This window comes from Thalassophryne amazonica, chromosome 14 (genome assembly GCF_902500255.1).
Source record: "Thalassophryne amazonica chromosome 14, fThaAma1.1, whole genome shotgun sequence".
Taxonomy (NCBI): domain Eukaryota; kingdom Metazoa; phylum Chordata; class Actinopteri; order Batrachoidiformes; family Batrachoididae; genus Thalassophryne; species Thalassophryne amazonica.
The window spans coordinates 77,121,167-77,148,549 of record NC_047116.1 but is presented as its reverse complement, the minus strand read 5'-3'; the positions used below and the strand labels follow the sequence as shown (position 1 = coordinate 77,148,549).

Sequence of the window (27,383 nt, the reverse complement as noted above, 5' to 3'; positions counted from 1 at the left end):
TATTGCATAAAATAAGTATTTGACCCCCTAAAAAACAGAGCTTAACATAGAAACATTTCTCTGCCATTACAAAGGTCAGACGTTTCCTGTAGTTCTTGACCAAGTTTTCACACACTGCAACAGGGATTTTGGTCCACTCCTCCATACAGATCTTCTCCAAATCTTTCAGGTTTGGAGTTTCAGTTCCCTCCAAAGATTTCCTATTGAGTTCAGGTCTGGAGACTGGCCAGGCCACTCCAGGACCTTGAAATGCTTCTTATGGAGCCCCTCCTTAGTTGCCCTGGCTGTGTGTTTGGGGTCATTGTCATGTTGGAAGACCCAGCCATGACCCATCTTCAATGCTCTTACTGAGGGATGGAGGTTGTTTGCCAAAATCCCGCAATACATGACCCCATCCATCCTCCCTTCAATACGGAGCAGTCGTCCTGTCCCCTTTGCAGAAGAGCACCCCCAGAGTATGATGTTTCCACCCCCATGCTTCACGGTTGGGATGGTTTTCTTGGGGTTGTTCTCATCCTCTAAACATGGTAAGTGGAGTTGATTCCAAAAAGCTCTATTTTGGTCTCATCTGACCACATGACCTTCTCCCATGCCTCCTCTGGATCATCCAGATGGTCACTGGTGAACTTCAAACGGGCCTGGACATGTGCTGGCTTGAGCAGGGGGACCTTGCTGCCCTGCAGGATTTTAAACCACGGCAGCATCATGTGTTATTAATATAATCTTTCTGACTGTGGTCCCAACTCTCTTCAGGTCATTGGCCAGGTCCTCCTGTGTAGTTCTGAGCTTTCTCAGAATCATTCTTACCCCACAAACTGAGATCTTGCATGGAATCCCAGACAGAGGGTGATTGACAGTCATTTTGTGTTTCTTCCACTTTCTAATAAATAATCATAACAGTTGTTGTCTTCTACCAAGCTGCTTGCCTGTTGTCCTGTAGTCCATCCCAGCCTTGTGCAGGTCTACAGTTTTGTCCCTGGTGTCCTTAGACAGCTCTTTGATCTTGGCTATGGTGGACAAGTTGGACTGTGATTGATTGTGTGAACAGGTGTCTTTTATACAGGTAACAACTTCAAACAGGTGCAATTAATACAGGTAAAGAGTGCAGAATAAGAGGGCTTCTTAAAGAAGAATTAACAGGTCTGTGTGAGCCAGAATTCTTGTTGGTTGGTAGGAGGTCAAATACTTATTTTATGCAATAAAATGCAAATTAATTATGTGAAAATCATACAATGCGATTTTCTGGATTTTTTTTTAGATTCTGTCTCTCACAGTTGAAGTTTACCTACGATAAAAATTACAGACCTCTCCATTCTTTGTAGGTGGGAAAACCTGCAAAAGTGACAGGGGGTCAGATACTTATTTTCCCCACCGTATGTTGTGAAACCTCCCTTAGATTATATATATATATATATATACGAGGTCTATTAGAAAAGTATCCGACCTTATTATTTTTTTCAAAAACCATATGGATTTGAATCACGTGTGATTACATCAGACATGTTTGAACCCTCGTGGGCATGCGAGAGTCTTTTCATGCCTGTCGGTTACGTCATTCGCCTGTGGGCAGTCTTTGAGTGAGGAGTCGCTCACCCTCTCGTCGATTTTTTTCATTGTTTAGGAATAGCTCAGAGACTGCTGCTTTGTTTGATCAAATTTTTTTCAAAACTGTAAGGCACAACTGAGTGGACACTATTCGATAAATTCAGCTGGTTTTCGGTAAAAATTTTAACGGCTGATGAGAGATTTTGGTCTGGTAGTGTCGCCGTAAGGACGGCCCACGGCGCCTGACGGCGATCTGTGCTTCGAAGCGGCAGCATCTCGCCGTTTCAAGTTGAAAACCTCCACATTTCAGGCTCTGTTGACCCAGTAAGTCGTCAGAGAACAGAGAACTTTCAGAAGAAGTCGGCATGAGGAGTTTATTCGGACATGCCATTGTTAACAGACATTTTGTAATGAAAGAACGTGCCAGCAGAGTCGCATGTCGGGCCAGACCCGACCGCGGGGGGTCGCGACAGGAAAAACACCTCCGTTGGAAACCTTAACAGACAAGTTGGAACATGCCCAAGCTGTTAAACAATTTCTCAGTTACTCACTTGTTGAAAGCAGCGTGTGAAACAAAGGAATTCAGCCGAGAGGGCTGGACCACATCTCACTCAAGGCCTGCCCACAGGGAAATGACGTCACCAACACGCATGCGCACGAGGGTTGAAGCATGATCGGTGTAATCGCATGTCAATCAAATCCATATAGTTTTTTTTTTTTTATAAAACTGCCGGTTAGTTTTATAAGATACCTCGTATATATATATATATATATATATATATATATATATATATATATATATATAAAATTTTTACTTCTGCCATTACAAATTTTCTCTTGCGCATCCCCTTACAGCAACACGCTCACAGCTATTTTACTCACCTTGAAAGCCATAAACTTGTGGTATGGCTTCGGTGCCCAGGCATACACCTCCACAGAGTTTCTCAGGGCCAGAACCAAGAATTTGATCCGCTCATATTTCACTGAGGAAAAAAAAAATCAAATCAAAAGGAAAACATTAGAGTAACATGACACACACACAAAAAAATCATCATAGAAATTATGAAGGTGGAAAATCATTCAGAGACAGCATGGTCTCAGTTTCACAGTTACTGACTCTCAGTGTGATAGATATTTGAGTTCTTACTGGAAAATCTTGGATGAATTATTTCATTCATCACCCCTGTAGCTGATGGAGAAAATCTTTCTTGGTGTGTTTCTGACGAACTTGAAGGTGTTCATCAAAGCACATAACTTGGCAAAAGTTAAAATGATTGAATTCCAGTGTTATTATCAGGATCCATTATCAGGATCAGTCCCAAACTGTTGTGGTATTTCAGCTCAGCAAGGCTGTAAGGTTTTGTTTAGGAAATAAATACAACCACAAACTATCTGAATTAGGATATTTATAAATAATATACTTCCAATCCAGATTTCAGCAAAAATGTGAAGCAAATGCTTTCTTAACAAACACAAATGTGTTCGAAGTAAACAAATACATGTTAAATGGACTGCAGTTATACAGCACGTTCCCGTTTGATGGAAGCATTCAATGTGTACACACACACACACACACACACACACACACACACACACACACACACACACACACACACACACACACACACACACACACACACACACACACACAGATGTGTGAATATTCAATAATTATTCATTTTTATCCTCTCAAAGCTCTGACTGCACGTGACATTCAGTATCATCCTTTTCAACATAAAGTTCCAAAGTATGACAAAGAATTTCCTGTATAAATGCAATGAAATGCATATTAGGTTTGCTTGACTTTTAAACATTTAATCTTTCACATTGTAGCCGCTTTTAAACAGAAGGCATGCGTGTGGCATTTAAAGGCGCATGCACAGTAGTGTTCAGAATAACAGTAGTGCTATGTGACTAAAAAGATTAATCCAGGTTTTGAGTAGATTTCTTATTGTTACATGGGAAACAAGGTACCAGTAGATTCAGTAAAAAGTAGAAAAGGGGGTGTTCACAATAATAGTAGTGTGGCATTCAGTCAGTGAGTTTGTCAATTTTGTGGAACAAACAGGTGTGAATCAGGTGTCTCCTATTTAAGGATGAAGCTAGCACCTGTTGAACATGCTTTTCTCTTTGAAAGCCTGAGGAAAATGGGACGTTCAAGACATTGTTCAGAAGAACAGCGTAGTTTGATTAAAACGTTGATTGGAGAGGGGAAAACGTATACGCAGATTCAAAAAATTATAGGCTGTTCATCTACAATGATCTCCAATGCTTTAAAATGGACAAAAAAAAAAAAAAAAAAAACAGAGACGCATGGAAGAAAATGGAAAACAACCATCAAAATTGATAGAAGAATAACCAGAATGGCAAAGGCTCACCCACTGATCAGCTCCAGGATGATCAAAGACAGTCTGGAGTTACCTGTAAGTGCTGTGACAGTTAGAAGACGCCTGTGTGAAGCTAATTTATTTGCAATAATCCCCCGCAAAGTCCCTCTGTTAAATAAAAGACAAGTGCAGAAGAAGTTACAATTTGCCAAAGAACACATCAACTGGCCTAAAGAGAAATGGAGGAATACGTATTTTGTGGATTTTGTGGACTGATGAGAGTAAAATTGTTCTTTTTGGGTCCAAGGGCCGCAGACAGGTTGTGAGACGACCCACAAACTCTGAATTCAAGCCACAGTTCACATTGAAGACAGTGAAGCATGGTGGTGCAAGCATCATGATATGGGCATGTTTCTTCTACTATGGTGTTGGGCCTATATATCGTATACCAGGTATCATGGATCAGTTTGGATATGTCAAAATACTTGAAGAGGTCATGTTGCCTTATGCTGAAGAGGACATGCCCTTGAAATGGGTGTTTCAACAAGACAATGACCCCAAGCACACTAGTAAACAAGCAAAATCTTGGTTCCAAACCAACAAAATTAATGTTTTGGAGTGGCCTGCCCAATCCCCGGACCTAAATCCAATTGAGAACTTGTGGGGTGACATCAAAAAAGCTGTTTCTGAAGCAAAACCAAGAAATGTGAATGAATTGTGGAATGTTGTTAAAGAATCTTGGAGTGGAATAACAGCTGAAAGGTGCCACAAGTTGGTTGACTCCATGCCTCGCAGATGTGAAGAAATCATGAAAAACTGAGGTTATACAACTAAATACTAGTTTAGTGATTCACAGGATTGCTAAAAAAGCAGTTTGAACATAATAGTTTTGAGTTTGTAGCGTCAACAGCAGATGCTACTATTATTGTGAACACCCCCTTTTCTACTTTTTTTTTTTTTTTTTTTTTTACTAATAACCCAATTTCATAGCCTTAAGAGTGTGCATATCATGAATGCTTGGTCTTGTCGGATTTGTGAGAATCTACTGAATCGACTGGTACCTTGTTTCCCATGTAACAATGAGAAATATACTCAAAACCTGGATTCATCTTTTTAGTCACATAGCACTACTATTATTCTGAACACTACTGTAGCACTTTGCACCCACCTCGCCACTGTCCACCACAAACACATCACACAGCTCAACACGGTTGGCAGCACTCTCCAAGGCGTGGCGAGTGCTTTGGTCATGTTCAAAACACTCATCACTCAACTTCACTCATCCTCTCCTTACATGCTGTTAACTCAATGTGCACATGGTATCTGTTTGAGAGACTGGAAAACACCAGGTTGTTCAGAAACACCAAATCCATGATAAAATGGAAGAAAACAGAGACAACACTGAGGAAATACTGGACAGGAAGCAGTGGATGACATGCTACGCTAAACGCCATGCACATGCTAGCAGTTGCAGATATTGGTAACGAGTGCAGGCGTGTGTGGCGAATACAACACACCAATAGTTGCCACTAACTCTCACCCTATGCAGATGACATACCCCCCTAGTCACCTTACACCCTTATGCTAAATATGAATGACATTGGTCAACTGGTTCACCTTCTCCAGGCAAACATCTACATAAGCCCCCCCCCACGGTCTGTATTTTATCACTCTAGAATGAATCACAACTGGCACATATGAGGAATTTACACAATTTTTTTGTTCACATTGTAACAGAGAATTGCTGCTCCCTCCACATTCAGGGAGCAATACAAAAAAAAAAAAACTAAACTAAACAAAGACAAACAGCAACAATAACAACAGCAGTGACAACAACAGAGATGTTACATGAAAATGAGACAGTAATAGAAAAACATAAAAAAGTACTTAATGTAGGAGTTCCTCATGATATCAACAACGACACATGGACTAGAGCGAACTGTAAATAACTGCAATTTATTGCATTTTTTTTAATCAATTGTTTGTGCTGGTTCTTGTGGTGATCTTGTTAAAGTTGTTTAGGTAAGTAATGTGATGTTAAAATGCAGAGAAGCAAAGTTGGGCACCATAAGTGTTAATACAACCCGAGAGGATCATCTTCACCTGTTATCTATTGCGGGTGGTTGTGAACACAAGTCAACAGCAACCAGTAAGGCGTGAATTTATGTGAGGAGTTGCCTCAGTGCCACACAACCCCCTACGTGCAGGGGGTACCACAGGCAGAGCACTCTATATTTATGTAGTATTTATTTGTGCTGCAGTAAAATTCAGCTGTCGCAATTGTGAGATATCAGTGCTTTTTACAAAATTATTAAATCTCAGAGTCTTGTCTCAAAGTCCTGTACTTTCCTTAAGTGGGTGGGCCATCTGTGATCATAAAGAAGAAATCTGACCAGGAAGTTGATGGGCGCACATGAAGTGAATTCCTTGGCAGCTCTGAAATATAGCGGGTAGAAATCCCTGTGACTCACATGCAACCAGCGCGCACGCACACACACACACACACACACACACGCACGCATTACCTCACTCACTCACTCACTCAAGGTTTAAAGAATCTATGATAAATAAAGTGACAGAATACTTGCAATCAAAGTTTATAGGGATGATATCAAAGTTCTCAAAAAACATAAATTATGAAGATAATTCAAAAATAGTATTTTCTAGTAATCATTTAAACCCTTGGTAACATATCTGGAAGACACTGAATCAACTGATACAACTGAATTCTAAATTGTCTTTCACAGAATGATCTGCTTAAAGTGTGAAATCAAAGTTCTAAAAACAGATTTTCCCAGCAAAATCACTAATCCATGACCAACACGTCATATCTCGTCTCATATCATGAAACAACCTTATTACGATGTATCATCCCTATAAACTCTAAGGGTCTATTTGAGGCCATATCAAAACTATAACCAGAAGCACAGTATGGTCTGGCCTTTGTTCAGTCCATATTATAATCGAGTTTTATAAAAAAAAAAAAAAAAACACAAAAAATTAAACATCAAGAGAAATTTTATTTGCTTGCCCTCATCAAAGGGCCATAATTGAATAATATACTTTCAGTGAATATGAAAACAGTATAAATAAATTATTAAAGTTACAGCCAATGTCAACATTTTATTTTTTGGTCAAAAATCAGGTTTTTCCCACAAAAATATGCATGGGTATAGGATAATAATACATTATCTATTAATCATCCAGACAAAAGATGCTGCCGCATATGGAATCTCTATGTCGACACTTAGTGAAACTATAGTGCCTGGAAAAAAACCCTTTGAAGTAGGGTCCACACGCCTGACAACGACGACAGACGAATCATTCATCACACTGACACACACTGCATTGCATTGGAGTCAAAAATGAAAAAGTGTTTCCCACTGAAGTGTCCGTCTTTGCTCAGTGGAACTTCCATCATCGAGGATATTCTGAAGTTTAGACACTGTAGTTGCATGTCTTGTTGAACCTTGTTACTGCATTACTTAACGTAGGGCTTTCCATCCATCCTTTAGTGCACTGACACCTGATGCAGATGTCCTTGTTAACATCCTAATGTTTGCATATGTCTGAGTCACTACTTTAAATCCACATGTGGCTGGGTTCATGTGGAATCAGAAATGTGATAATCAGGCAAAGTTAGTTATCTAATAGCACACCATCTAGGTAGGATAAAAAACACCCTGACATCTTAACTGAATTATAAATCAGATGCATTATGATTAGTTATTAAACAACTGTTTGTATATTTAGAAGAGCTCTTATAGATTCCACCATAGTTTCAGCCACAGACTGCAGTCCTGTCACAATCTTACTTTAACTTTTAGTCAAAACAGTTAAAATTCAAGACAAAATGGAGGAGAAGCACAGCAACAGATTTGCAGCATTTGAGGAAACAAGACTCCTGATTTAAATAGCACAGAAACATCAGCAAAAACTGAGCAACTTGTGGAAAAATCCCAGGTCCCAGGTTGAAGATATTCTGAACATTATGGTTGGGATTCCTGAAGCAGTTACAAGGAATTTCTACATGTGTGGACAGGAAAACTGAAGACAACCCGAGTAGATGCAGTGGCGCAGTAATGCAACTACTCCCAGCACTAATATGCACACAATATTCAGATGTATCTAAGTGTGCGCAGGCATGAATCCACGCACATTCCGATTGTTCATCCCACTGAAAGTGGAATTGAGCGTGGAACCAAACTCCTCCCTGGCCACGCCCCATTTAATTATGCAATTTTATGTAAATGGTTGGTTTACGTCTGGGTAAATTACACAAATAAACTATTTACACACAAGCAGCTACTTAACTGCCCCTTGTGGGATTAATAAAGTGGCTTGATTGATTGAGCAGCTGCAATCGTGCACCGCGCCAAACACCAGCCTGAAGCGCAATTGCACATCACATACGATGTGAACATGTGTGCAGTCAATAGCTCCGATTACATGGAAACCGACTCTCTGCAAATGGCGCTTTAATATTGGAATGGGATGTATCTGGATGACTTTCAGATGATTCCGTTCCACACAGCTGGCATGGCTCGGCTCAAGGTTGACTGGTACACGCCTGACTGATCGGCCAGCTCATCGCTGGAATGCTCCTGTTTCCAGGAAGCGCGGTGTGGTCAGCACCTGTGTGGACACCAGTGTTGCCACAGTTACTTGAAAAAGTAATCCAATTACTGATTACTTCTTGAAAAAGTAACTTAGTTACTTTACTGATTACTCAATTGTAAAAGTAACTAAGTTAAATTACTAGTTACTTTTTTAGTTACTTTCCCCAACTGTCGACAACAACCCACTACCACCTCAACATGACAATGATACCTGTTTTGTCAAAACTCACTTTATAGTCACCCTTTCTTGTCTTCAATAAAAATAAATACTTCTTTTTTAAAAAGTAAAATAAAGACCTCTTTCTTGACCTCATATTTAACTATTGACAGCACTGTAACAGTAAAACTTGCAATTTCTAACCTACATTGTTTATAAATGTAACTATTAAATTCTTTCTAGGATTTTTCTAACATTTAAATTGTGTGTGTGGGGGGGAGCTTCAATGGGCTCAGGCATAGGCCAGAATTAATCTTTTTTGTGGATATAATTAATTATTTTGGCACAAGCAACTGTTTAATTTGAAACAACAAAAAAGTTATATAATTTCCGACGGTACTTGAATGCAGCATCAACGGCAGCAGCAGCTCCTGTGTGCGCTTATTATTTTGTATTAAATATAACAATATGAGTGTAGGAATGATAATCCAGTCCTTATGTACATGTGGCAACAGGTAGTTGAATCAAAATGATTATATAAAGAGCTGTTCTGAAGGCAGAATTCACGTTGTGGATCAGTGATCAGCTGGTGGAATAACCGCACATGTGAGTCAATGCGCGCGTTCACACGCACTGATTAATTTACTGCTCTGATATATTCAATCATCTTTACACTTATATTTATTCCCCCTTTTGACAGTTTTCTGTTATAAATCAATATATATGGCTTAGAACATAATACAGTGATACAGCAGTGACCACGGCACACTTTTTTTTTTTTTTAATTGGAGCAAGACGGAGCGCACAGTGTGTAGACAGACACGCTGTGCGCTAATCAGTGTGGATTCTGATGATGAAGGAGATGATCCCTCTTTTGTTCTGGATGAGGAACCAGAGCAGGTGGTTCACCGACGTGCACACAGAGCTCCACAGCTTCTGTTTGCAGTTTCTCCAGGACTCAGGTACTATGAGCTCCGTCCCAGCTCCGAGTTCTGGAACTCAGAGATGCAGACACACAGTGCTCCAGCTGTGGCTCCAGGCGTGTTTCATTAAAGCATGGAGATCGTGAGCTTCGGTTTTATTAAGTTCCTCTTTCGTCCCTTTTGCGCTCTTGCTTCGCAGACTGTTCGGCGATAAAAGCTCTTTCGTCCACCTTTTCTCAACGAATTGACGTTTTTACTCTTTCCCTTTGTTCAGGAATCGTAGTGATTAGTACTTCGCTGGGAGACTGCTTAGGGCCCTGTCCCACTGGCGTTTAGGAGGATCTGCGGATGGCATGCGCACAAAAGTGGCCCACATCCGCCAAACAACCGCAATAACCGTGTAACATTCCTGTATGAGTCGGCCGCCATCCGAACACGTCCGTGATCATCCGCAGAGGCACGCATGTCCGCAGCCAGGATTTTTGAGCCGCTGCAGATGAGATCCGCATCACTGCCTGAACATATACTGAAGACATACGCAGGACATACACAACCAATGCGCCGCATATCCCCTGTCATCCGCTGATATCCGCAACCGACGGGTTGGTGCGGCTTGGCGGCGGACCAGGACAGCGTGCAAAACAGATATGACGCGTGCCTAGCACGGCCACATCACGGTTGCAAATGGTATGTCGTGCATGCAGACAGAGTGGGCACGGATGGAGCGAGTGCATCACAGCCGTTGTGCCCCTCATGGGGGCGCCTCCGTGGTCGCCTTCGCTTCTGTTCCCTGTTATATCCGCTTTTCTTCCTCATGTATTCGCTGATCCACCCCGAGACATTTGTCATTTCCGCCCACCTTTGTTGCGGACGCTCAGCTTTTGTCTCCTCATTTCATGCGCAAATCCTCCTAAACGCCAGTGGGACAGGGCCCTTAAGGTGCACTGACACGAGCATGACTTTGATTCATGCACTTCCATGCCCGTCGTCCTGACGATCCCACCCACTGTGATCCCAGCTGGATGCCATGCTTTGTTCCACCGCCTGCCACGTGCTCTGCGCTGGACGCTGTGTATATAAAATAATTATTTCATGGTGGATTAATCATTTTCTCTGCAAGTTGGCTACTAAAATGGCTCTCATCGCTTTGTGAATCACAGAGGACCGTTCCAGCTGGAGTCATTTGCACACGCATGCCTAACAAGCTGGAGAAAGCACTTTGAGCTGTCTAAAAAGGTAATTATTTGTCATGTTTACATTTTCATGGCTTGGTAAAACAGTTATGTGTTTGTTCCTTCTTGTGTGCAGCTGTTAAAGCATGTTTATCATAGATTTAACATCTTGTTATAATCCTTCAGACGAGCTGCGCTCTGATGCGATCCACTGACGCAACCACTTACACTGAGCAGATCGTGCTATGTAGCATGACATTTATGCATGAAGGATTTTTTGAACATTTCAAAATTGTCTTTGCGCAAATGTACGCGCCGGCGCCCCTCTCACGTTCAGTCTGCACCAGTTAATTATGAGTTTACTCTTCCGCACGACAGAGGTCATGCAAGTGCATGAACAGAAGTCATGCTCGTGTCAGTGCACCTTTAGGAACACCAGCAGCTGTGCATGCATTTCTCAATATATATAACTGGAGCACTGTCAGGAAGGTTTATCTGATGTGAAACTAATTCCCAATGCAAATCTGCACTGAATGTGTTGTGGCAATCCCAAACAACTGGAGAGAGAGTGTGTGTGTGTGTGTGGGGGGGGGGGGGGGGGGGGTAGGTAGAGTAGGAGAAAGGAGAAGAAATCCTATTAAGAAAAATCTGACATCACATTCTGTTATTCCATCATGAATTAAAGAACAGAACACTGGAAATTATTTATCATGCTAAATGTTTCAAGGAAAATTAAAATAACTCATATCGATCTTGATAGCCATCATCAGCCTCACTTGTGACTGCATAAAATTACAGTATATTATGTATAAAGCAACAGACCTTTCATCTCTCTGTCTTTTATTTTGCCCACAGTAAAAGTTAATGAGAGAAACAGCAGATCATGAATAAACAAATGAGTTGTATGGATTTCTTGGCGCTTCCCTCACTCATCTCCTTTGTGCACGGTCACTCAATATTTCAAAAATGCCTCCTCCAGACAGATTTCCCACAGAATACCATACCATTTGTATTCTTAAAAATTGATGTAAATGAAGTCAAAGACATATTCAGTGATTTAAAAATATTCATGTAACCATCCTCTGATTTGCCTAAAGAAAACTGGCTGCAAATGTGGAATTTGATGTTCTCTAAAATTATGAAATATTTTAGTTAAGTCAAGCAAGAGATGATACATTCTATTGTCAAAACACTGCAAGATCCTTATATATTTTGACACCTATAAAGGTTAAGAATACACACTTTACAGAGACACACAGGTTAGTGGCTATTTAAGGTTGAGTTATATAAATGATTTTAAATACTCACTCACTCATCTTCAACCGCTTACTCCAATTAAGGGTCATGGGGGGCTGGAGCCTATCCCAGCAGTCATAGGGCGTGAGGTGGGGTACACCCTGGACAGGACGGCAGTCTGTCGCAGGGCCACATACAGACAAACAAATACCAGGGCCATGAAAACTCTGCGGAGCCGCGGAATTCTGTGAATTTCTTCATGGGGAGGAGGGAGGGAGTTAGTGTTGTACTCTGCTCGTGGTCTGTAATAATGACTGTCACTGAGTTTGGAAAATGGCTATCGCAAAGCGATCTTTTTTTTATGATATCATAGAAGTTTTAGAAATCTGTATCACAGATACAGACAGAAAAGATTTCGTAGAAAAAAAAATGCCTCTCTCAAAGCGTGGGTGTTAGGACAGTTTTTGTAAAGCGGGACTGGTTGATGCTGTGGCGACGCTGTGTGTCTGCTGCATGCGCTACTTCTATTGCGTCTAATTAAAGAAGCTGTTCTTAAGCTGAAAGTCGGTGTGTGGGCATCACATACTTTTACAGCTATCAAGTTTTTAAAAGAAGAATTTTGCAGTACATTTGTGTCACGGAGCGACATGGTACAGAGAGAGGACGGCGAGAAAGACAGTGTGAAAAAGGTTGATAAGGAATCAAGAATCCATGGAATTGGCTCTGGTTTAAATTTAAAGTAGTCTTCATGAACACATCTAAAACGTAAAAGAAAGTGGAAAAACCTCACTGCATCTTGTGCCATCTGGATGTTAAGTGCGGTAAGAATTTTTCTCTCCCTGGAAAATAAACATTGTGTTTTTCAAACAAAATTTCACAAAAGAATAAGTGACTTTTTTTAATTAATGTAGCCTTTCTATCACTGGAAAAACGACACTATGGGTTTTAATGGATTTACAGTAATTCACATAAGAATATAAGTGACTTTTTTTTTACTATAAGGTAGGTTGATATTTTACCATGATTTTCAAAATATTCTACAAGCTTTAGCTGTGGTTTTTTTTAAAAGCTTTAACAGTCTTTTCAGTCTTCATGAATTTCATGTAGTTTAATTGTTGTGAGTCACTGCATAATTTGGTTTACAATTAAAAAGGAAAATCATTCCAGGTCCAGGTACTTCCAAGACAAGTTCTCTTATGTTAAAATTGCCACTGACAGTTCAAATCAAAGGTCGAATGTAGGATCATTTCAAAATGTGCTTCTTTTGAGAATTTGTTCTTCCAGGAAGTGCTGAAATGCATCATTAGATACAAAATTAATTTGGTTTTCTGCAGACCCCAGACTCCCGGCTACTGGGAGGCTCCACCCCCCAGACCCCCTGCAAATTTTCCTTGGATTTCACAATTTTCATTTCACAGCCCTGAAATACACTCACACATGCACGCACACCTACAATCAATTTAAAGATTCCAATTCACCTAACCTGCCTGTCTTTATATGTGGGAGGAAGCCGGAGCATGCAGAGAGAACCCACACAAACACAGGGAAAACATGCAAACTCCACACAGAAAGGCCACAGGTGGAAATCGATCCCGTGACCTTCTTGCTATAAGGAAACAGTGCAAACCACTAAGCTACCATGCTGCCTGACATTAAATATGCACATGCCAGCAGTCGCAGGTACTGGTAACGAGTGCAGGCGTGTGTGTGGCGAGTATACCACACTAATGGCTGCCCCTATCATTCGCTCCATGTACTGTAGATGACATATTTAATCTTTATTTAACCAAGTTAGTCCCATTGAGATCGCGATCTCTTTTGCAAGGGAGACGTGAACAATTATAAAGTTTCCAATTCACCTAACCTGCCTGTCTTTGGATGTGGGAGGAAACCAAAGCACATGGAGGAAACTCAAGCAAGCACGGGGAGAACATGCAAACTCCACACAGAAAGTCCCCAGGTGGGAATCGATCCCATGACCTTCTTGCTGTGATGCAACAGTGCCATCCACTAATTCACTGTGCTGCCTCACAATAAATAACTAATAAATAATGAAAAAAAAAATTATTATGGCTATTTGGGGGTGTGGCACTTATAAGCTTCAAGTTCCTTTTAGATGCTGTGTACACACCTCAGGAAGGATCTGTTTAATATTTCTGATTAAATCACAGGAACGTAGAAGATACTTCCTTGTCTCGTAGGAGATTTTAATGCAAGAACTGGTTTAATGAAAAATCTTCTGTTTTACAGCTAGCACTTAGCTTAGGTTCGTGTGTTATACATCATACGGATAAAGTGAGGAACCTTGGAGTAATTTTTGATCCTACGTTGTCCTTTGATCTCCACATTAGAGACATTACGAGGACTGCTTTCTTCCATTTGCAAAATATAGCGAAGATTCATCCCATCCTGTCTATGGCTAATGCTGAGACTTTGATTCATGCATTTCTCTCTTCTAGATTGGACTATTGTAATGCTCTATTTTCTGTCTTACCGCATTCCAGGATTAGGGGTCTTCAACTGGTTCAAAATGCTGCTGCGAGACTTTTGACACAAAGCAGAAAGTTTGACCACATTACACCCGTTTTGGCGTCCCTGCACTGGCTTCCAGTTGCTGCTAGATCGGATTTTAAAGTACTGTTATTAGTTCATAAAATTGTTCATGGACTTGCACCTCCCTATCTGGCTGACCTGGTAAGCCCCTATGTAGCCTGGCACAGCAAGACTAAATCTGAAGCTGAGAATTTGCAAAGTCTGCGACAGACTGGCGTCCTGTCCAGGGTGTACCCCGCCTTGCACTCAACAACTGCTGGGATAGGCTCCAGCCCCCTGCGACCCTTCATTGGACTAAGCGGTTGAAGATGAGTGTGTGTGTGTGTGAATTTGTAAAGTGAACAGGTCTGGTTTACTGGGCAAGACATACCAGTGGATGCTTGGAAATGCTCAGGAGAGATGGCAGTGGAGTTTTTAATAAAATTTTGGAAAGTTAAAGGATGCCTGAGGAGTGTAGAAGAAGTGTACTGGTACTGATTTTTAAGAATAAAGGTGGCGTGCAGAACTGTAGTAACGTAAAATGAGAATCTGTGAGCAACAACATGGTTTCATGTCAAGAAAGTACACTAAAGATGCAGCGTTTGCTCTCAGAGTGCTCGTGGGTAAGTGCAGAGAAGTTTAGAAGGTGTTGCATTGTATGTTTATGGATTGAGAAAAAGCGTATCATAGGATGCCAAGAGAAGACGTGTCGGAGTAAGTCAGAAGTGGAAAAGGCGTATGTGAGGGTTGTGTAAAAGAAATTATGGATGCATTCAAGCAGGAAGTGATATTGTATCACAGACCGGCACGGGACCCGTTTCTGATTGTAATGGCGATGGACAGATTAACAGATGAGATCACACAGGAGTCTCTCTACACTGACTATGATGTTTGCAGATGACATTGTGATCTGTAGTTGTCAATGTGTTTGCTCATGTGCTGGGTTAGCTCTTGACCTTGCTCATGTATAGCCCTTTGAGATGATGTGATTTGGTGCCGCATAAATAAACTGAAATGAGATGTAGTTAGAGTCTAGAGCAGTTTGAGGCGAGCCTGAAGAGGGGAACAGATGGTCTGGACAGAAGAGGAAAGAGAGGGAGCAAGGTGAAATATTGGTGAAGCTACATATGTTTAAATACTTGGGATCAGCTGTTCAACAGGGGTGCTAGAATTTACAGATATGAATCACAATTCAGTTTTAAAGTAAAAGACGCCACGGAATCGATGTGGACCCAGGATCAACCTCACTGTATCATGAAAAGGTTGATGGCCCTTTATCAATTTATGGACCAACTGAGTGAAGCTGTTATGATTGATTTAAATTGCATTAATGTATCATATACCTGATTGGCCTGGACCTCTTGCATTTCACCTGGCATGCAACATGAAGCAGTAATATGGAACGCAAGGCTGATGGCCCATCTACACAGTCCCCACATCTATGGTGATAAGAAAGTTACCTACCAACTTTGTAGTGAACACAGCCCTCCAGGTCTCCTACAGTCGTCCAACCTTGTTTTTTCTCCACCTCAGGATCATTGTGGAGGATCTTGTTCCTTAACCAAGACAGGTAGTAGACTCTGAGCTTGTTCTTCTTACCTGTTGTGAGCAGAAGATACACTGCAGACAACTTTGCTTCTTCTTCAACTCAAACCCCAGATCACAATTACAACAACTCATCTGCTTAAAGGATATATGGTCTCTGATCCATTTGCCAACTCATAATCAAATTAAATACCAGCGTGTGCATGCAGCTTAAAGAAGATATAATGAGGAGAATGTATTTTTGGATCAGTCACATCTTGTTTTTCTACTGTATGCTTATGATAAATAAAAAATAATAATAAATTATTTATCGGTCTACAGTCAAATATTAGCATCTTTAGTTCACTTTCATTGCACTGTCATTGCTGGTGATATCACAAGTTCTTAAAGAATAATTTAAAATGTGATAATGTTTCCAAAGTTTATGTAGCTAATCAGCTAGAATGTATGTAAACTCATTTGCCAGATATTTAAATGCATGACAAAGTTTATCATTTTTGGATGACTTCAGACATTAAACATTCCTGAGATGTGTAATATTTCACAGTGAAACATTAAATCATTGTGACCATACTTTATGCACTGTTGTGTTCCAAATAATAGCAATGTATTTAAAAAAGTGAGTAAAGCTCAAAATCCTTATAATAGCTTTTATTTCCATACAAGCAAATGCATTGGGAACACTGCACATTATATTCCAAATCAAAACATGAAGAAAAATGTATCAAATTTGTTATTACTTTACAGAAAGTGAAGGAAAAAAATATGAGACAATTATTTCCTGTTTGTGATTAGTTTATTCGGACATGATAACCATCTGCACTGTGCTAAATTACCAAGTGTGCGCAGAGACTTGAGATAGAAAATTACACCCTGTGAGAAAGACATTATTATTGGGCGCTTGTGTATAATAACAAAAATAACGATTTTACTGAGCACAGAATAGATTTCATTTGCTCAGATAAAAAGGCGCATCATGTGAGCCACCACGACAGGTGTGAAAACTAACACCAGTGCTGCTTGGCGAATGCTGGACGACAGAGCTCACTTACTTTTGTAATTCCAACACAGTCAAGCTTCCCACACTGTGGTCTTGTTCAGTTTTCCATGACGTTTATTTTCAGGTTGAGAGGAAACAGATGTTACTCAGCAGCATTTTCTCCACAGAAAACATACGCTTGTCAGCGTAACACTTGGTGCACACAGTGTGGTGTCATCCAGCAGTTTCTCAACATCCGTTTAGCTCAAGTAATATCTGTTAGGACACTTCAGTCTGCACATCGTGTTAATGTGCATGCATGCGTGTGTGTGTGCGTGTGAGTGAGTGAGAAAAATGAGAACTAAAAACACATGCACACAATTTCTGTTTGAGACTGTGTGCACGTGTCCATGTCTGAGAGTATCTGTAAAAATAGAAGTGCCACAGCAAACACTTTTGACGTGACAAAATCTTTGATGCAATCATTTTTAGCATGTGCTTAATGATATTTGGGCATGTCTATGTGCATGAGCACACAGGCTGATGAACTGAAGATTCATCTGTGTGCATAAACACAGCTTTTCCCAGCAGTGAAATAACTACAGTTTTACTTTTTCTGTTAACCTTTTTGAGCAGACATGCAGTATTTACTAAAGATTAAGGATGAAACAAAAGTATTCCATCCAGCTGTAGAAGCGTCCAGAGCTTTGATGTGAGAAGATGTCAGACTGTAGTTCTGATGATAACAATAATAATAATGATAATAATAATAATAATAATAATAATACCGTTTCTGAACCTGTTTATTTCAGTTAAGGGTCACAGGGGGCTGGAGTCTATTCCAGCAGTCACTAGGTGAGAGGTGGGGTCCATTGCAGACACACCAGTCTATTGCAGAAGCGACACATATAGATAAACACATTCACACTCTCACTCATACCTACGGTTACTTTAGAGTCACAGATTCACCAAACTTGCATGTTTTTTTAAGTGGAAGGGAACCACTCAAAGGAAACCCATGCAAACACAGGGAGAACATGAAAATTCCATAAAGAGTGGACCAGGTGAGAAGCAAACCTGGGACCTTCTTGCTGTGAGGCAATAATGCTAATAATGATGATGATGATCAGGGCTCTCCCCAGAAATTTAGAGCATGGTGACACTAGGGTGCGGGTGGACGTGGGTGGAGGGGAGGACCTCCTCCACTCAAACAATCCCCCCAACTCCCTCCCACTGGGACGAGAAGCTCCTGCATTTTGCCTGTTTCAAGGCAATAATTTCAGACTACTTTGCTTGGTTGGCAACAACAACAACAACAAAAACCCAGGAAAAATAATAATAATTAAAAAAAAACACAAAAACTCACATGCACATATTGATCTTTCTTATTTATTGTTGTATTTGTATGATGCATGCTTTTTATCATTTCATATTTTTTAATAGAAATAAATTAATTCTTAACTGTTTTCTCGATGAAAACAGTTCATAGAAATGGTGCTTTGTGTGATGTCAGATTGTCAGAAAAATTAGCCACCTTTTCTGACTATGGCCGGAGGAAGAGAGACAGACGGCTTGCTTCAATTGAAGTCTTTATTAATACCGCGGGAGTGGACAGTGATGACACTACTTCCTTCCACTGATAAAAATGTGTGAGTATTTGGGACTATTTTATGTTTTGTCTTTGATGCGCTTACCGAGTCTGCGGGCTCTCGCGCCGCAGCGGGCCACTCACACACACACACACACACACACACACACACACCCCCGCTGTGTTGCGCTGTGACAAACTCTGGCAAACAGGTCCAGAAACTACGCTTGCTGTTTTGATGCGGAGCGCTCGGCCGCCCGCAAGGATAGAACTGTTCTCTTCTTCTTTCCCGTCTTCAATCTTGTCCAGTTTGTCTGATGTTAAATCTTTACGCCGTTGCTTTTGCTGTTCTTCTCATCTGCTGTCCTCCTCTTTCCATTCCTCAAACGTTTTATTTTACACTTTTAAGTTAAATGTGTGTTTTGTTTATCTGAATTTATCATAACTATTTTGATTAAGGTCCATTAAGTGGACTTAAAAGGTCAATTCTAATGTGCACAGCAGCTTGATGCATTTTTAGCAAGAAAAGAAAGTAATCGTTTGATTAGTCGATTAATCGAAAAAATAATCGCCAACTAATCGACAATGAAAACAATGGTTAGTGACAGCCCTAGTCTAACTGTAATTAAGATGGGATAAATGCAGAGGACAAATTTCTCTGTATGTATGTACAACTGCCCCAATGAGACATCTTAAATTTAAGGGTCCACTGTAGTTCTGAGTGGTTTATGTCAAGGTTTTTGTCACGTCCAGACATAAAACTTGTTCCAAATCCCAATGCACTGTCACTGTATTTTGTCAGAAGCACTTGAGAAATAGTTTGATATTAAAGTATTTTTTTTTTACATTTGCTGCAATGATTCCCAATGAGTGGCCCAATGGACCCTTGGTGGGCCATGAAGGGGTGTGAGTGTGGTGTATATACATATACATTCAGCATGGTGGGCTTAGTGGTTAGCACTGTTGCCTCACAAGAGAAGGTCATGGGACTGATTCTCACTTGTGGTCTTTCTGTGTGGAGGTTCCATGTTCTCCCTGTGTTTGCGTGGGTTCCCTCCAGGTGCTCTGGCTTCCTCCCACATTCAAAGACACGCAGGTTAGGTGGATTGGAAACTTTAAATTCTCTGCATGTGTGCCTGCAGGTGTGAATGTACTTGTTTGTCTATATCTGGCCCTGCAAAAGACTGGCGTCCTGTCCAGGGTGTACCCTGCCTCACGCCCATATACAGTTGTATGTAAATGTTTGGGCACCCCTGATGATTTCCATGATTTACCTTTATAAATCATTGGTTGTTTGGATCAGCAATTTCAGTTAAATATATCATATAGCAGACAAACACAGTGATATTTGAGAAGTGAAATGAAGTTTACAGGATTCACAGAAAGTGTGCAATTCTTCAAAGAAAATTAGGCAGGTGCATAAATATGGGCACCCAACAGAAAAAATACATCATTATTTAGTAGATCCTCCTTTTGCAGAAATAACAGCCTATAAAATGCATCCTATAGCTTCCAATGAGACCATTCTTCTTTACAAAACATCTCAGGTTTGTTGGTTTCCGAGCATGGACAGCCCGCTTAAAATCACACCACAGATTTTCATTTCATTTTACAGTATCATACAGTAGCTCTTTGTGCAAAGTGCAATGTATAGTTGAACAATGCACTATCTGTAGTAAGATCATGTTGTAGGTCTTTGAGCAGGTCTGCGGGTTGACTATGACTGTTCTCACCATCCTTCGCTTCAGCTTATCTGAGATATTTCTTGGCCTGCTGCTTCTGGCCTTAACTAGTACTGTGCCTGTGGTCTTCCATTTCCTCACTATGTTCCTCACAGTGTAAACTGACAGCTGAAATCTCTGATATAGCTTTTTGTATCCTTCCCCTAAACCATGACGTTGAACAATCTTTGTTTTCAGGTGATGTGAGAGTTGTTTAGAGGCTCCCATGTTGCCACTCATTAGAAGAGATGCAAAGAGGGGAAACATTTGCAAATGTCAACTTTAAATACCCTTTCTCATGATTGGATTCACATGTGTAAGGAGGTCAAGGGTCAATAAGCTTACCAAACCAATTTTCTGTTACAGTAATTAGTGCTAAATGTATTCAAATCAATAAAATGACAAGAGTGCCCAAATTTATGCACCTGCCTAATTTTGTTTAAATAATTATTGCACACTTTCTGTAAATACCAGAAACTTCATTTCATTCTCAAATATCAGTGTGTTTGTCTGCTATATGATATATTTAACTGAAATTTCTGATCCAGACAACCAATGATTTATAAAGGACAATCATGAAAATTATCAAGGGTGCCCAAACTTTTATATATATATATATATATATATATATATATATATATATATATATATATATATATATATATATATATATATATATATATATATATCTTTTGGATTAAAGGTTTGGGTTAGCCAGAGAAGACTTTCAAATTTGAAAATGGGCTGCACGATACTTAACATTAGGAAAGGCAGTAAAACGGTCAGTTATTCAAGATGAAAAAAAAAAAAACTAATAAACTATCCATTTTAAAGGTGATAAGTACAATGTAAACATGCTTAATTTACTCAAAAGCAAGTGTAATTCTTGTTCAGTCTCCAAGTATTTGTGCCATGTCCTCACGTATCTTCGGGTGTCTAAAAGTCATTCAGTCATTTGAATGTCTTGCTAAGAAATTAGGTTATGGTTGGGCTTCTTACACTTCTTCACACTAAATCCCTTTTTAAAAACCAATAACATTCACCATCATGCTCCTTGTCAATAATCAATGAGTCGTGTACATCACACCTTTTTTTGGTCTAAATAAATCTTGCTAGGCTCAGTATTGATCACCATCACATAATTTTTCACTGACTCCACAATCATTCAATTTACCTCACTTTTTGTCATCAGTTGTTCACACTCCACCTGCAACGAGGGTTCGATTTTAGCGGTTAACCGGGAACCCGTGGCACCCTACTTTGGGGGCAGGCACACAACTCTTTAGACTTGCATTCCCGACTGGAATCCACCTTTTTTATTTCATAACTGTACAGAAATCTATCAAATTTGGACAAAATTTGCGCAGAATTTGACTTTCTGAGACCGACACATACACAAAACGTCATCAAAAAATGTTCTTCTCCTCTGTTTGTAATGCCGCGTTTTATTATACACAGATCAAATGGAGCGTTTTTGAGGGAAGAGCGAACAGCAGCCAGTGGAGCGTTTTTTTTTTTTATTTCTCTACGTGCGCGCGCGAGCAAATCATCCGTGAAGATTATTTTATTTATTAACTACACAGATGTATAATAAAAGCAAATGGTGACTGGTTTATAAACACAATTATGACAGAGTTTTTGAGGGAAGAGCTGCCTTAGATTCTGAGCTTAATTCTGATTCTGAGGAAGAACACCTTGAAGTGCTGCAGAGAATGGCAGATGACCATGATGACTGCTAATAGATTTTCTGTAATCACAACAAGTGTAATCAACACTCATGGCAGTCATGATTGTTAATGGGCTGGATGTTTAATAAAACATCAGCAGCTGAGATGACCCCATGCCAATCTGCCTGTGCATATGGGCATGGGGTCATCTCAGCTTCTGACAAGGTTAGAAAATTTTGAAATTTCAGAAAATATTACTCCAAAAACACAAAAATTCCCTTCCATAATTTCATCCTGTCTGATGAAGGGCGAAACGTCACTTTTGGTGTGTTATTAAAGGCTTGTTTTGGAGCTAACTGGCTGTGCGGATCTCTTTCGTTTTTTGTTCTTCCATAATTTCACCCCAAATCTGCCCCAGATATCTCCAGAATGCACAATTTTCATCCTTTTATATCAAAATTTTGTGGGGGGCATGCCCCCAGACCCCCCTAGTTGCTTTGCCGCTATGCTGCGTAGCGGTAGGTTTGGTACCGAACTTTTCTGAGGGGCACCAAACTTTTCAGATTTTGGTGCCCTTAAGGCACACAACTATTTATTCTAAAAGGCAAACCCTGCCTGCAACGGCAACGTGCCTTACAGTTTTGGAATCACAAGCTTTGGTTTTATACGTTCAGGATTCCTTGTAAGTAAATGCACAGAATTTAACTCTACACTGTGTTTACGTACCTGATATAGTGACCAGAACATTGAGCCCCTCCAGGACATCCATCTGCTGGAAACGCCGGCGGTTGATCAGAGGATAAACTTTGCCCTGACCGCTGCGATCTAACAGCATCAATCCGCTCTCTGTTCCCACCAGCAAGTTCACACCTACACACACACACACACACACACACACACACACACACACACACACACACACACACACACACACACACACACAGTTGTGCTGTCTATTCATACAGGTTGAGAGCATTATACAGGTTTTGTCACCACCAAGTGGACGACTGTTTCAGCTAGACAATGCTTTAAAACATGTGACTTTTTTTAAATCAATAAAACTGGAAATACATGCTTGCAAAGATTCATTTAACAAATCAGTTGGATGATCCCCAAAAGACTTAGACATCAGTGGCTACACCACTGTCAGATTTTACCACTGAGAACCTCTGAGGTGCTCTGAACTGTAAAAGACACAAACAGATCAAAGGGAAAACCAGTCAAAGTATCTTTATATGTGGACCTTAATTTGATTACACAGTGGGGATCGACAAGAAACAAATACACAGATGGTTTTAAAGAGATGCGCAACACAGGTCTGATGTGGTGCGCATCTCTGGGCATGATCAAGCAAGGAGGTGCCTGAGTAATGAGGACCACAGTAGTGTTGATCTTGTCACCTGTTTTTAAATTTAGTCTTAGTCTTGTCAAATGTCCTTTTTAGTATTAGTCATATTCAGTTATTCCCAAACCAGTTATTTCCTCATGATTTATTCAATGAGAAGTCTGTTAACTTTAGTCCAGTTTTAGTCAAAAGAGAACTCAATGTATTGTTGACTCGTTTCATTCAAGACTTTTGAGTCATTTTGATAAAAAAACAAGATTATTTCTGATTACATTCAGTCCGTATAGTGTTTCACGCATCTCAAATTCTGAATGTTGTTATCTGACAAAATGCATTTGTTGTTAATGACTGGTTGAAGGTTTGTGGTGTTTTTCCAAGATATTTTAAATCTGCAAGGGTTCCCATCAGATAAAATTAGACATTTGATTTTCTTGTAAATCCACAGACCTGTAGGTGCACAGGTCTTCTGAAATGAAACATTTATTGGATCTAGTTATTCTATTTGCATGTTCAGAATTGGCTGAGAATTCAATAAAGCAAAGCAGAATAAAATAAATAATTCAAGATTTGTAACATTTTTATCTATTGTAAGAGCCACAACTTGAGCCAATGGCATTTACATATGATGTACACTTAATATTTAATTACTTTGTTAAATTTCCTGTCATTTGTTATATATTAGTCATAAATAATGCTAAAAACAAATTGATATTGGATGGATGTAGCGTTTGTTGCCATGTTCAAAAATCTATACACAGTCACTTTAATCTGAGCCTCAGGGAGCTGATCAGACACTTTAACACCGTGAGACAGAGTGTAAATGTAAACTAACATACAGTCCCTTTAATCGGAGCCTCAGAGAGCTGATCAGACACTTTAACACTGTGAGACAGAGGGTAAATGCAAACTAACACAGTAACTTTAATCTGAGCCTCAGAGAGCTGATCAGACACTTTAACACTGTGAGACAGAGGGTAAATGCAAACTAACACAGTAACTTTAATCTGAGCCTCAGAGAGCTGATCAGACACTTTAACACTGTGAGACAGTGTAAATGCAAACTAACACACAGTATCTTCTATTTACTTTTTTATTAACTCTTTGTCATTGGTGTCGGATGAATTTACTCTGCACCACATTTATTTATTTGACTTGTAATGTAATTTGTGTCGCTGTCTTCTTAAACACAAATATTTTGGCTTTTAGGTTCCTAGTTTGTAAGAAAAATGTTTGTAATAAAAAGTTAACTTTCTGGAGGCTGGTGTCCACTCTAGTGGCGTTTATAGATCTATGTTCAAACACACAGCAGGATGACACCCTACCCCCACAGACAGGAGACAGAGGAAGCAACAGGAAAAAGTGATCTAAAAACTGATTTTTGTTTGTTTTTTTAATGCGCGGACGTCCCGTGCATTCTCTAATGCACCTGCGGTACATTTTACATGTTGCATCGAGTTGATTTTGCGTCAGGGTGGCGTCAGTGAGACCTCTGCTGAATGTGACACATTTTGGAAACACTTTCAAAGTGTAAGAGCTTGTAAATGAAAATGCAGAGATTTTATTTCATGCTAAACATTTCAGCCTCGTTTTTTTTTTCGGCAACAATAATGCATGTTCATTTCATTTTAGTCAGTGTTTTTAGAACACTGATGTGTCATTCTCGTCTCATTTTCGTTATGAAAAAAATGGTCAAAGATATTTTGTCTCATCACATCTGACAAAATTTGCACTCGGTAGAAACTGGAAAATGCCAAGGGGATGTCCACATTTCACCTTACTTTCAGGAGATTGCTGTGCTCCATGTCACATGTCCATGATCTTTACCACTTAATTATCTGGACATTTGGTAAATGCAACCACTGGACTCTACAGCAAATGTATTTTGATGCTCAGCTGCATTAACTCTATCACTGCATATTTAACATGTCTTTGCTGTGGTTTGTATTATCTATGTTATTACTGGTAGTACAGCCACAGCATGGTCACCTCTGAGTCTAGTCTGCTTGAGGTTTCTTCCTCCAGTCCAAAAAAAAATACCTAAGGGAGCTTTTTGTGACCACTGTTGCCAATGTACTTGCTCAGGTTTTGAAACAGTAAACATAACCATGCACAGTTTCATAACAAAAATCATACTATGAGGATGTAAGCTAGGAAACATGGAGCATCCGTTCTGTCCTTCAATAATTACAAAACAAGTGTTCATTTAAAAAGCAAAAAAACTAAAGAACAATCTATACATTTTCCTGTTTAATTATGTCCTGCTTAGTGAGCATCCACCACAGTGTCCAGATTTGCAGTGTTGCTGTTGCAAAACGCTTAAAATGAGCACATTCAGTATTTTGCATATTCGGTCTTACCCCAGAGTGCAGCACACAGAATCTCAGAGTTGAACCTCTTCTTATATTTGCGGATCTCTGGTGTGTCACTTTGCGGCCGAGTGTTGACAGGGTTAACATTAACCACCGAACCTTTCCGAGATGGGTCGGCTCTCAATGCCTCCGCTAGCCGGGCGTCGTTGCTGTAGCCTAAAAGGACAAAAGGTCACATCTTAGGTAGGATGGTGTAGGATGTAGAATTTAACGGGCGAGGGTCAAGGGTCAGGGGTCAGCATTAGAAAAGTGGATATGGATCCCATTTTGATTTCCACTTTAAATCCTATTTTTTTTATTTCATAATTATTAGTGCCATTGTCATCTTTACTTGTGATATACGCCTATAAAAGCAGTAATTCCAAAGTATGCACAATTGACTTTCTCAGATTATACATGATAAATGTGACAATGAAAATTGATATTACTGATGTATTTTAATGTTTTTGGAAAACAATGACTGATTTTATAAATTAATTTTAAAATATGGATATGTTGAAGTATTTATGGTGTCAGTGCTTAATTAATTATTTACAGATGTGGACCTAAATTTATATACACCTCGGCTAAAAACTTCCCAACTCAGTTTTGCCCAACTGCAAGCGCTGGTATACAATTTTATCAAACAACAGCCCAGTATTTCAGTGATTTTAGTGAGTTACTTTTTTTTCTTTCTTTTTGTTTTGAGGGGTGACAGTGGTGTGTCAGGCCACTTCAATCTTATTTGTATAGAGACTCCCCATCCTCTGTGAACTGGCCAGAAATGGTAAATTCTTTTGTAAGACTGATTACATTACTTCATCTGACTATGTATAACAAATTCCATCTGAATAGGTCTCATTTTTGTGATAAGATAAAATGTACACCGATGGTGTGTTTAGACCAATTCATAAGCACATGTACCATATTTTCCAGAATATAAGTTCCATGTATTTTTTTTTATTACTTCTGTACACTGATCTGGAAAAGGTACTGTGATTCACACTCCGGATCAGAAGGTAGCCATAATGCACCATTAAACTGGACGTCAACCATCATACAACAGAGAGAAAAAAGAAAGTAGTTAAATTAAAAAAAGTTTTTTCAAACTGAAGGACCATGCTCTTGAATAAAGAGAGGCAATAATTTCAGACTACTTGGCACTCCATTGTTCACTCTTGAGTGAGACAGTCAGAACAACACTGAGGAGGATAGCCCAGTGAAGGTAAGGCTAACTATAATGTTTAAAAATGTATAGGAGTTTTACATTTAGTGAGGGGAACGTGCACGCATTTAGTTTTAAACTGATATTTTCCTCCGTTCACTGGTGTGATGAGGCACCTTACTCTTGAGTTCTTTGTGCCTGGTACAGTAACATTAATTAACCCATTAGCTTCTGCTAACTAATGTGTTGTTTGCCTTATAAGTAAATAATGCATGTAAATTAATTTAGCTTCTTTTTGCATTAAGCAATAGCTCCATGTTTCAAAAATAAATGCAACTTATAGACTGGTGCGACTTTTGTTTTGCTTTTCCTCTTCATGAGACAAATTGGACAGATATGACAAATACTGTACTCCAAATGCCATGCATAGCCTGGAAAAAGACAACGGTAAACCATGTTCATTCAACCATCTCCAAACACCATCAAGTGTTTGCTTGTTAACTGTCTTGCATTC

General features: G+C 39.8%; 1 protein-coding gene across 5 annotated transcripts in view; it reads right to left on the bottom strand.

Annotated features, from left to right (window-relative positions):
* Positions 1-27,383, bottom strand: part of LOC117525003 (mitogen-activated protein kinase kinase kinase kinase 4-like) — a 276,208-nt gene that overhangs the window by 15,754 nt on the left and 233,071 nt on the right. For all 5 annotated transcript variants that reach the window (XM_034186821.1, XM_034186817.1, XM_034186818.1 and 2 more), the window contains 4 exons: positions 25,714-25,881; positions 22,738-22,881; positions 15,976-16,110; positions 2,428-2,528 (listed from right to left, as the gene is read on the bottom strand). In XM_034186821.1, the coding sequence (XP_034042712.1) occupies positions 2,428-2,528; positions 15,976-16,110; positions 22,738-22,881; positions 25,714-25,881 (548 nt within the window). The remainder of the gene's footprint in view (positions 1-2,427; positions 2,529-15,975; positions 16,111-22,737; positions 22,882-25,713; positions 25,882-27,383) is intronic.